This window comes from Lasiodiplodia theobromae, assembly GCF_012971845.1.
Source record: "Lasiodiplodia theobromae strain AM2As chromosome Unknown scaffold_53, whole genome shotgun sequence".
NCBI lineage: Eukaryota > Fungi > Ascomycota > Dothideomycetes > Botryosphaeriales > Botryosphaeriaceae > Lasiodiplodia > Lasiodiplodia theobromae.
Window position 1 is genome coordinate 201,313 of NW_023336534.1, and position 11,786 is coordinate 213,098.

The 11,786-nt window shown below is 54.9% G+C and overlaps 3 protein-coding genes across 3 annotated transcripts; 2 read left to right on the forward strand and 1 right to left on the reverse strand.

Moving 5' to 3' along the window:
* Positions 1-1,467: 1,467 nt before the first annotated feature.
* On the reverse strand, positions 1,468-4,035 carry LTHEOB_11830 (DNA repair metallo-beta-lactamase; the record flags this gene model as incomplete). Its single annotated transcript, XM_035508630.1, has 1 exon — positions 1,468-4,035. One exon carries the CDS (start codon positions 4,033-4,035, stop codon positions 1,468-1,470), a length of 2,568 nt encoding a protein of 855 aa, XP_035365663.1.
* A 2,828-nt stretch (positions 4,036-6,863) lies between these two features.
* On the forward strand, positions 6,864-9,036 carry LTHEOB_11831 (Phosphate transporter 2; the record flags this gene model as incomplete). Its single annotated transcript, XM_035508631.1, has 3 exons — positions 6,864-7,258; positions 7,309-8,207; positions 8,261-9,036. The coding sequence occupies 3 exons, from the start codon at positions 6,864-6,866 to the stop codon at positions 9,034-9,036; spliced, it is 2,070 nt and encodes a 689-aa protein (XP_035365664.1).
* A 991-nt stretch (positions 9,037-10,027) lies between these two features.
* LTHEOB_11832 (uncharacterized protein) lies at positions 10,028-10,747 on the forward strand (the record flags this gene model as incomplete). The annotated part of the gene is made up of 1 exon (XM_035508632.1): positions 10,028-10,747. The coding sequence occupies one exon, from the start codon at positions 10,028-10,030 to the stop codon at positions 10,745-10,747; it is 720 nt and encodes a 239-aa protein (XP_035365665.1).
* Positions 10,748-11,786: the final 1,039 nt, after the last annotated feature.

Sequence of the window (11,786 nt, forward strand, 5' to 3'; positions counted from 1 at the left end):
ATCGCCGTGAGCGTCCAAGACTGACCCTGGAATGAGCCATTTTACCTACCATCTACTTCTCCACCACTACGCAAGTACCTGCCGCTTAAGTTCGGCTCTCTCGGAAAACTTCACTTGCGAACGGCCACTTCCAATCATATCGTCTTCCGCCAACCGTCATTTCATGAGATGACGAGTCCAACACATTGCCGGTCAGGGATGCTTCTACATGATTTGCTTGACTGATCACATCTTCGACGCTTGTAGTCGAGAAGCTAGCACAAGCTTTGGACTAGACCCCGAGAAATGCGTTTTTCCCTGTCAATCGAACCACCACCATGCCGAACTCGGGCTGAGTATGTGCTCCAAGTCAGATTCTCCTCCGACAGTAGTCAAGTGGCTCTTAGAAGAACATCGAAATCTACAGACCACGGCATTATCAGTTAGCAATAAATGTATAACTATGTTGCGAATGTCTCGACGTGACTGACGCTAGGAAAACCTACCATCAACTCACTTGTCCGAACTTATGATAATACCGAGCAGAAAGGACTGCATGTCATCCATCTGTCGATTTGCAAGCAGCGAGTCCAGCCTACCGAGCCGAAAGTCAAGCTCAGTACTAAACAGTAGCGAGTTAGTGTGTAACTACAGCAAAGTTGCTAAAGAGTAAAACAGATAACACAGTTCTCGTGGACGAAGTATCTACACCAGGGGCTATAGCAAAGCGTTTTAAACAAGCTAAATAGTCGCATGAAAAGCGAGAATCAATAGTATACAGCCCTGTTCGCCATATAGCTAAGCAAAGCGGTTTTTTCTACTTCCATACGAAAGAGTCTACGAACATACAACTGCAGATCCGGCTACGCATCCGATTGCGAATCCGAACGCGAACACGGCTTTGTAATGCGAGCTATAACTCTCTATTAATATGTCGTGTTTTCTTTGTCGAAACCAGTTCATCTTCGATAATTACATAGTGGTGCAGCCTTTTCGCAGTCACTCTTACAACGAAGTCGACTTAGCTATCATGTCGACGGTGTACCCAAAGTCTTTCATGTTCGTAGGTAGCCGTTGTTCCACTATAGGATGCTACCATCAAGTTGTGTCCACGTAAAGTAAAGCTATTCCGACCTATCACATCACCAATTTACCACCGAACGGCCCTCGTTATAGTCCGCAATCTTCGCCTCGACATACCGCTACAAGATGGCATTGTACGATCAAGTGGCAGTGACGAGCTCCGCAGCCGAGTGTTAGCATGAAGTTGTGTTTAGATTGGTGCGATTTCGACCTGTCGTGTCACCAATCCACCGTATTCTTCTATCTTCACGACAGTATAACTTTGCAAGATAGTGCTGTACAATGCCTCAGCATAAAATCAACACTGCAAACAAAGAAATCCGCTGGGCTCGAAGGCCAACCAATGAAAAAGGAAGCGGGCTCTCATAAGACCTTTGCCTTCTATCTACATAGGTTGCGCAAGTCTCACCAATATTCTCCATCTGCAGGCTTGAACAGCCCGTTCTTCTTCTTTTCCTGCGCCCATCTCTCGCACCAACCCTTCATCCGCTCTCGACTCTTCGCACTACCCACATTGACCGTCGGGATGATCTTGTCGATCCTAAGCGCGCAGCAAAACATGGTCAACTCCCTGAAGCTGCTGTGTTCGCTGTACGGCACGCCGAAGCAGCTGGCACGCGACGTGCTACCGCGCTGGGGCACAAGCTCGCGCATGCTGAAATTGCTCTTCCAGTTGTTCGAATGCAGCACCGTTTGCACGAGAGGTGACTCGGTGAAACGTGAGTTCGGAGGGCGATAATTCCAACCAGTCGGACGAAAGCCGACTGCACGCGTAAACGTGCCTCGGTAGTCTTTAAGGTAGTCGTCGAGTGTATCGGCGCGGATCTCGAACAGTGGGGTCATGTGCACTTGGGCCTCGCGAGGGTCTTGCGTCAGACGCTCGTTCAGCTCCGGGTCTTCAAGTGCTTTGCAGATGCGCATCTTTGCTGGTGGCGCGAAAATCTTGCTGTCCATAGCCTTTGCGATGCCCAAACACATGCGCTCCTTGCCGATACTATACGTTCCGACGACCACTAGGAGTTTCCCTCGAGTCTTCGTTCCTTTAGAAAGCTTCATTGCATCAATGTCTTCCTCGTTGTCTTCCTCTTTGACAACGTCCGAATCTTTCCGAACAAAGTTAACCATACCTTTCCCAGCTCGTTCCCGCTTCATCTGCTCCCAGCCATCCGTCTCATCCGCTCGAATCTTATTCAGACTCACACACATATCGGCGCAGGCCTGAATGACCTCTCCTTGGCTCGGAAACGCGTATTTCGGGTTGAGGTAGGTTGTGTCCAGGTAGCATACATCGAGCTTCTGTTGCCTCGTCTTGCCAGAGACAGCATCCAACACATCAGGCCGAAGGAGTGGGTGCTCAAGGTGTACCCGACACGCTCTAAAATCTCCACAGTGAAGCACGCGTTGCATTCTCGGATTCTTGCCTTTTCCGATTGGTTTCTCGAACAGGAAGAGCGAGCTGCCAGGACAGTGGTTTGCTGGTATCATGGTGACCGTCACACCCCCTGTTCCCGGAACTTCCGTAGCCGTCTCCCATTCAAGCCCAACAACGAACTTCGAATCTACGCGCAGCTGCTGTCGGACGAGGTTCGCTGTGACACGACTGCAATAGATTGGGCCATGGCGCCAATTCGCAGTGAGGCCGATATAGTGGTCGCTGTGAAAATGGCTAAGAAAGTAGGCTTCGCAGCCTTGAACGGCGCCATAATGAAATGCATCGACACATATGGAAAAACCTGGAAGTATTTTGTAGAAGGGACAGGTACGCTGGTATGACGGCTTGCCACGAGAAGCGTTTTCCGCAGCAGCAGCGCTCGCCCAAGCAGCATCTTCTGCATGTCCCGACATAAGCTTGGTAAACGCGGAAGAGGAACTTCCTTCGGTTGCCCCTAGTTGGAAAGGATTTGCCTGGCCGGGCTTTGCCGGTCTGGCAGGTCGCTGAAAACGGCTTGCGCCACCAACTGCGGTCGAGCTTGCGCCGCCTGCCGGCTCTTTTGGAGGTGGAAGTGCAGTTGGCTTGCCGTCCAGACAGTTGTTCACGTGTATTGAAGCATCTTGGTCTGAGGCGCCTTCAAGACTCAGGTTGCAAATCGGGCAAATCGGGGCATCTGAAATGAGCGCTGTATCGTTCGTTTCATCACCCAGCTCCAGCTTCACACCGCCTGCAAGGCTTGGTTCCGGGTTGCCAGAATCGGCTTCGAGGTCGACTTCGTCCAGTTCAAGCTTTCTTTGCTCCTGCATCCATCGTCTCTCTTCGTCCCCGAACTCCTCCTCGTCTTCAAAGTCGTCAAAATTACCGAGTCCTTCAAATTCATCAAATCCCTCGGTTCCGAAAAAGCTGGTAGGTTCTCTTTTTAGTGGTGGGACTCCTGGTTGCTCATGGTCAGGTTCTTCACCAACCTCTTTATTGGTGGGATGAGGAGTATCCGCGCCTGCTGGAGGACTCTCCTTTCCCCCTTCACCACGGCCATGTTCCAATGGAGAAGATGCTTGCTTATGTATGATTTCTTCCTCCCCTTCGCTGTCAGAATCATCCAGAAACGGTCCAGAAGGGCGCTTAGCGGCAAGAGACGATCCATTGAGGCCAGAAGGCGGGGATGATCGCTGGTCCTTTAGCTCATCCACATCCGTGCTGATTCGCCTCTTTTTCACGCTCCCACCATCTTCATTGAATCGTGAAGGTTCCGCGGCATCCTCGCCAAAGGGCTCTTCGTCACCCCACCCAACCACATCGTCCTTGCTCTGCTCTGTTTTTCTACCTGCATTCTTGCCCTTACTGTCGAGGAACAAACCAGGCTCCATATGCTGGGGGGCATCCGTCTTCTTGAAGAAACTGAGGATACTCGCATTCGGTTGGGCTTTCGGTTTCGAAGTAGCTGACTTCCCAGTACTTTTGCTAAAATCGAGCTTCGTCTGCTTCGGCTTCGAGGCCGAAGAAGGGCGCGAGGAGCGAGAAGGAATTGCTTTCGTAACCATGACGGCGGACCCAGCAGAGTCGGTTGCCGGCTTTGTAGCGAAGGTTGAGGTAGAGCGCGATAGTGGTGGCGAAGGCCGACGGCCGACCGACGGAGCGACTCGTTGAGAAGGAGGGAGATATGCGTTTTCGCGAGGGGTTCGAAACATGCTACACAGGCCCTAGTACATATGGAGGGGTGCGCGCAGTGGCGAGCAATGCAGGACGGGCTTTCGGTGCGAGATGTGGAACGGCAGGCAGTCGGAATGGAGGAGAGCCTATGGGCGCTAAAGCACGGACCAAGTCGCGTCAGAGGGTTGCGCGCGGTCACGTTTGCCGCGCGTGGGCTTTTGTCATTACTAACACTTAGAACCTCCGCACCTGCTTCACCTCTTTCCTCATTTCGCCGCAGCTTATTGAGTCGCAAGCCTTCTGTGAGCCATTTTCAAAGGAATGAAACCGTCATGGAAGATTCTCGTGCGAGACTACGTTTACATGGAATCTTGTTTCCCGCCACAAGCTGGCACGCGCGGAATCAGCGGCACAAGCTTGGTTGACTGTACGCGCAACGGTTCTCATCTCAATGAACGACGGACGTCTGGAGGAAAGACCCTGATTGCTGCCAATTATTCCAATAACGTCGTCCCCAATCTCCAGCTGTCACGTGGCACGTGAGCCATCCGCGACCCTGCCAAGACTCCTCATATTGTAACACAGCATCTAGAAAGTCATCATTGCTCGGAACTGAGGAGGTTGAGCCAGCCTTCTGCTGTACTTTCCGATGGTATATGGCTTCATAACCGTACCCCAGTCCGCTCATGTGGTGTGATGTCCGCATTTTAACTTTTCAATAGGTCCCCTCCATCGACTCGTATGGTGGTTTCCTCTATTGACCAAGTACTTTCAGCGGGTCTCCAGTGGTGTGACCATACTAAGCGAAAGCTGTAGAGACCTGGACTGTTTAGCGCGACGAGCGAGTCCAGCCATCCAAGTGAACCCCAGGAAGTGTAACCGGTACTAAGGGCGGCAATCTCATTAGCCTAACCACACGAAGATCTTCAACGTCCTAAGGCTGCAAGGCCCGACCCGACAGCCAGGCCTGGATTTCAACGGCGTGACGAGGGCACTCAAATTTCACTAATAATGGCGCGGAGATTGGCTCTCCCACTATCCAGTGTCTCTCAAACCGGTCTCCGCGGCTATAACACCAACATCGTCGGTCTGCACAATGCGACACACTACGTCAGCAGCAGAAGAAACACATGGCTTGAGCGTGCAAGCTCTTGTGACTCAACGTTGCATTGGAAATCGTTTCCTTGCGCCGACACGGGTGCACCGAATCACCAAGTGACGTGAGAGGCGCGTAGGCCAATGCTACACGTCCGACAAGTTCCCAAGAAACGCTTCCCGCGCTGGGCGTGATCTTAGCGGCGCCACTTTCGAGGCCAAGCAGATGGCTTGCATGCAAGCACTTCGGCGTCATGGGTCCAACGGCTTAATCGTGCTGGGCGCAGTCTTGGAGTCCCAATGCCGCGGGCCTCCGATTCAGCTGCAGCAGATCATCACGGCTGCAGACAGGCTTGGCGAACAGAGAACGAACGTCAACTCGTACATTGGAGACGTTGGTGGGTGGCAGTTCAGGAGTGTTGAGAGCAGCTCGACCGAACACGTGCGCTTCTCGCGCATCCGCAATGGCCAGCTCTAACAGCGGCGGTTAAGGCGGGCTTCCGGCAATTACGACGCCTCTTTCAACATTCGATAACAATGCACGCGGCAGACGGGGAAACAACGCCAGGGATCCGGGACAGCGCGTGGCCTTGTGCTGGTGCAACCACGTTCTGTATTGCGAGTCCTGGAATGAACCCTTATTTCGCCTCACTACTGCCTCCGCCCTCTGCAGAGTCGGGAACCGAGACACGTGCGGGGACGAACAGACGGGTCGAGCGCCCCCAGCTTATGCGCGTGCGCGTCCGATGCAGCATCAGAGGAAGGGTTGGTTGGCTGTGACGCGGTGGATAGCATGGGGGCGGGTCGTGCAAAGCGGGCACGGAGCGCATCTCACGGGGCGTGGGGAGTCGGGGACCGCTGAGTGGCAGGCGGTTCATTTGGAGGCAGGGCTGCAGAGATCTCTGGGTGATGCCGATGGGCAGGAGTGATGTCGTGTGGTGTGCAGCGTGGCGCGGAGGCGAACGGGCCCCTGCTGAGGCCCGGCCGAGTCCGCAACCAGTCGAGCCTCAGCGACTGCCCATGTGTTCGGCTACGGCCTGTGATTGGCTGCAACCCGGCGTCGCCCAAGGCGAAGCCCAGCATCGCCTACGGCGATCAGATCCACCAAAAATGTCAAGCTCCACCGCGCCTTCCCTTGGGCTCGGCCGCTTGACAAGCTCCCGCCAAAAAAATTCCAAGCCGGCCGGCAAGTGGTCTGCGAACGCTTCCACGCAAATGCCCTTTAAACTCGCCCCTCTGCTCCAAACTCTCCGCCCGACAACCTTTTCTTGCCACCAATTGATACCCGTCCCGCCTGAGGCTCCCAGAAGCTCCCCCGGATCTTCTCTGAGCCTGCTTGCGCGCAGCCAATCACCATCACCTACCCCGAGCGCGCGTCCTTCGCCGCAAAGCCAAGTGCCCAGCCCCGGGCCCGGCAACCCCCAGCTAGCCTCACTCTCATCCGTCCACGTTGACTGGGGCGCCGCCACGGCTGCGTAAACTTTTCCTCTGCCAAGCCGCCTCGAGGGCGTGCTGCCGTTACGAGTAGGAGCTCACGCGACACCGCTCCGGGAAGGGTATTTTATCAATACCCCGCTGCCTCTCCTCCCTTCCACACCTGCCCTCCATTCCTCCCTCAATCACAATGGCAGCCACCGAGAGTTCGCTGCGCGACTATGGCATTGCTGCCCCCCACGGCCCCAACATGGCTGGCGACCATGTGGCCACCCGCGACTTCCACGAGATGAACCCCAACGAGAAGGGCGTCTTCGACTTCCTCCTCAAGCCCGACGACAGCTTCGACTCCTCAGGCAAGTACTGGGCCGACATGGGCATCATGGAGCGCATAAGATTCGTGTCCAGCGTCGACAAGGCCGAGGCCAAGAAGGAGACGAACGAATTCTGGTCCATGTTCAAGACTTCGGCCTCTCGGTTCAGCGGCATCCTCGCTCCGATTGGATGGATCATGGGCGCCTTCACCCTTTGGTCCTACTACTTCAAGAATTGCATCATCCCTGGCATGGGTCTCCTTTTGGAAGGGTAGGATTCCTCCTTGGCCCAGCATCTTGGCTGTAGCTAACCTGTTTCAGATATGTGCTTTTCTCTATTGGCAACGTCAGGCCTCTACTCGAAGATACTTTCGGCACGTGCTGGAAGACGTATGAGATCTGCGACAAGACCTGGACTCAAGCCATTGACTACCTGGAGATCTGCGGTATCATCGTCGGTCAGATCCTTGTCGGTATCATTGGCGACTGGCTTGGCCGCCGCTGGGGCCTGATCCAGGACGCTGTCATCATGTTCGTCGGTCTTGTCATGCTGACCGCTGCCTGGGGTCTCACCCAGAATGGCTGGATCATCTGCTACGTCTGGGCGCTTTTCTTCTACGGCATTGGTGTCGGCGGAGAGTACCCCATGACTGCCACGTCCGGCATGGAGAATGCTGTTGGCTCTGGCAAGGTTTCCACTAAGGAGGATCGTCTGCACCGTGGTCGCAAGGTCACCAGCGCCTTCCTGATGCAGGGTTGGGGCCAGTTCATCAACGTCGTCATTCTCATGGTGCTCCTCCGCATCACGCACGGCTACAGTGGCCCGCCATACGCCAAATCCGATGCGCAGTGGACCTACCGTGTTTCCTTCTTCATCCCGGCCGTCGGCACGCTGTGGCTGGTCTTCTACCGTGCCTACAAGATGAAGTCGGCAGGCAAGCAGCTCGCCATGCAGAAGAAGAAGCAACACATCACCGGCTACGACACCGAGTCGCTCAAGCTCACCTTCACCTATTTCGGCCCTCGCCTGATTGCGACCGCCGGTGCGTGGTTCGCCAACGACGTCTTCTTCTACGGCAACAAGCTGTTCCAGAGCCAGTTCATCAAGGTCATCACCACGAGCAAGGACGTTATGGTTACCTGGGAGTACAACCTGATCAACGTGGCCGTCTCACTTGTCGGATATTACGCAGCTTCTTTCCTGATTGACAACAAGCTTTGTAAGTGCACACACTCTCAACGACTGCTTGACGACTCGCTAATTCAAACACAGACGGCCGCAAGTGGATGATGATCGTTGGCTTCATGCTCGACTTCATCTTGTTCGTGATCCCCGCTTTCAACTATGAGTACTACACGTCTCCGGAGCACATCCACGAGTTCCAGGCCATGTACTTCTTGTCTTCTTTTTTCAACCAATTCGGGCCGAACTCGGTGACGTTCCTGGTTGCGGCCGAAGTGTTCCCCACACCCATCCGTGCCACGGCACACGGCTTCTCTGCGGCAATGGGTAAGCTGGGCGCACTGCTCGCAGCGGTGCTGTACAACTATATCGACACTCAGACCAAGTTCTATGTGGTTCCGTGGTTCGGCTTGGCCGGTGCGCTCATGACCTGGCTTTTCCTGCCCGACACGACCGGTCTGGATCTCAAGGAGCAAGAAAGGCGGTGGACGTTCATTCGCGCCGGTCGCGAGCAAGATTACCACGGAATTGCCATCCACCCCAAGCATCTGTCTGTGTGGGAGCGCATCCGCGGCGTCGGCAAGAACTACGACGCCGATGCCGACTACAAGCAGCGCGTCGAGGAGATGCGCGGCGACTGGGAGGAATGGCAGCAGCGCAAGTTTGAGGAGGAGGCCAAGGGTAACGGATACGACCTTGGCGATGATGAATTTGGCGAGGACATCTCTTCCTACTTTACGCGAACGGCACGGTCGACACCGATGCCGACACCGCAGATCTCGACGCTGGAGAAGCAGCAGAAGGCGACCAGCCCGAGGATAAAAGCAAACAGCTCTGAGAGCGAGAACGAGAAGCTGGAGATCTAAGCAGGGATGGGTTGTGATGACTTTGAAACCAAAAAAGCAGCGCGGGGGCAAAGTGCCATTTCTAACGGGTTACATGGGTATATCTTAGAGTAATGAATGATACCAAAGACACGACCAATTAGTGATCAGCTCTTATGTGTGTGGCGCGGAGCATCGGGCGAATCAACGGAGAGGGTCCAGGGAGGTGTGGCTTTAACTTCCTGTCTCGGAAAGGGCGATTGCGAGCAACAAGGATGCGCATTGGATGGCAATGCAGATTGAAGGGCTTACGTGCAGCTTGCCTGGAAACCTTCGGGCCCGAGTCAACAGCACCAGCTGGTGTTGCAGCCACAAGGACGCCGTACACCAGCGCCGCCGGCAACAACAAGACACCGCCTCTACCGCCACTCCCGTCCCTCGTGAGGCGTCATTTTGCAACGGTCATCAGCGCGCGCCCATCCCCCTACTCACAATTTCGCATCGCCACACCCCGCCCCGCCCGTTGCCCCATGCGGCGAGGGCTGAAACAACGGGAAGACTAACCGCCAAGCGGCCGGTAAACGGAGGGCGCAGCCAATCGGACGTCCACCATCGTGTTTCAGCATGGGTGGCTGCGTGGTCCGAGGCATCAGCCTTAATCCCCAGACCTCATTACGCAGCCCAACCCACTCTCCGATGTTTCTCTTTTAAAAACATTACCCGCTCTTTCTCACCGAACTTCTCCTCTTTGCACCTGCCTCTGTTCTACGCTCGCTCCCCTGGATCCCTGGTTATCCAATTTTCGTCCCTTTGAGTATCCAGTGCTGCTGGTCTCCACCACGGTCTCTACCTAACCCACATTTGCCCTTCGTTGGAAACGCTCCTTTCGTCTGGACCGCCGACCCATTCCTGGAAACGCAATACGAAAAGAAAGCAATCCAATCTCCCCACCTCGCCAGGTTCGACAAAAGGGAGACTCGTATTTGAACGAAACACCACCGAAGACTATCTCCTTTCTACACAGCAAATAACCATGCGTTCCACCGCCTTCATCCTGTCCGCCTCCGCGGCCCTCCTGGCCTCGGGTGTCGTGGCCCAGAACTCCGACAACTTCGCCGCCGACACCATGCCCGAGGGCTACTCCTACAGCTACGACCGCGTCTCGTCCTCTGTCGCGGCCATCGCGACCGCCTCGCTCGGCTCCGGCGTGACCAGCGACGGCTCGTCGTCCAGCGACTCCTCCTCGTCCAGCAGCAGCTCCTCGTCCAGCTACAGCGACGACGCCGATGCCTTCCTTTCGGACACGATGCCCGACGGCTACAGCTACACCTACTCGGGCAACACCCCGGCGACCAGCGCCCCGCTCGGCACCCCCGCCGCCGCGCACTCCCACACCGTCGCCCCGGCCGGCTCGTCGACCGCCGCCGCCTCTGCCGCCGACTCCACTGCCGCGGCCGGCACTGGCGCCGTCACCAGCGGCGCCGCGTCCGCGACGAACAGCTCGGACAGCAGTGCTGCCCAGAGCACCACCATGGCCACTGGCACCAAGAGCTCCTCGTCCGCCTCTGCCACGAGCGACTCGTCGTCCTCGTCGTCGACCAGCGACTCTTCTTCTTCCTCCAGCAGCAGCACTGCCTCGAGCAGCGCTGCCGCTTCCAGCACCGGTGCTGCCATGCCCGGCGCTGTCGTGAGCACTGGTGCCGTCAGCGGTGCTGTCCTGGCTATTGCCGGCTGGATGTTCGCCATCTTGTAAGAATGTCCAAAGACGCGCGCGTGTATAAATGATCCTGTACAGCGAAAGGGGAAATGGTGGCCGGCGACCAGCCACCCTCGATTCCATATGTATCCTTCTGTGGAGGGTATAATGTGAAGCCTGAGGAAATCGTATTTGTTTGGAAACTTATGTCTCGTTCATCCGCTTCCTTCCACACTCTCGGTCTTCTCATTCTCTCAGCGGAGAAAGAAAAGGAGAGAGGGGAAGAGGGAAGCTCCTTTATACCTTAACTTCTACTGTATATTCTCGTTTTTCTCGCTTTTACACTCCCCTGGCAAAGTGTGTTATTGGCTGTCTATGATACAAACGAAAAGAAAACACTGGTGTTCCGCGGACCCGCAGTTCCCCCCTTCACCCTGAACTCCCTTTTTGCTTACTACCACCTATCACCATCACCACTACCACTTGTCGGCTTCTTCGTTTCTGATAGATGCCGCCGGCGGTCGCGGATGATTTGGTATCCGTTGTTACTACTACCATGAAATTTTTTTCAAAATTCAAGAATCTCGCCAGCTTCATGATCTTCACTTCGCCACGGAGATAATCATAGAGTGATCAGCAGCAAAATATTCTTGGCAATAAGATAGTCGAGCACTGAAACCTCCGTTCCGGCCGCAAGGGCCGACGTCATTCAATTTTTGGTGTCCAGCGTCGGTTAATGCCCATCCTTAAGTCTTGGCATCGGAGCGTGTGTCGTCATCGTCGTTGGTTCCTCTTGGCGCACAAGAAAGATCGTCGGCTGAAAACACCATTATCTCGCTGTAGGAAGTAAGAACAAGGAAAATAGAGGAGCGGGATGGAGAAGAAATGGTAGAGGAAAAAGAGTTTAGCTTTGTCAAACCTTCTCACCGGAAATACAGTATTTTGCTTACGCAGGCAGGTGTTTGACTTGAATAGCAAGATGCATTTGTACAATTCGGACGCTCATGTCTGGGACCATACATTTTAATTTCCCCTGTACGAAGAATGTAGCGTCCTTTACTTCTTCGACCACTGCCATCCGATGGTTGTCACCACG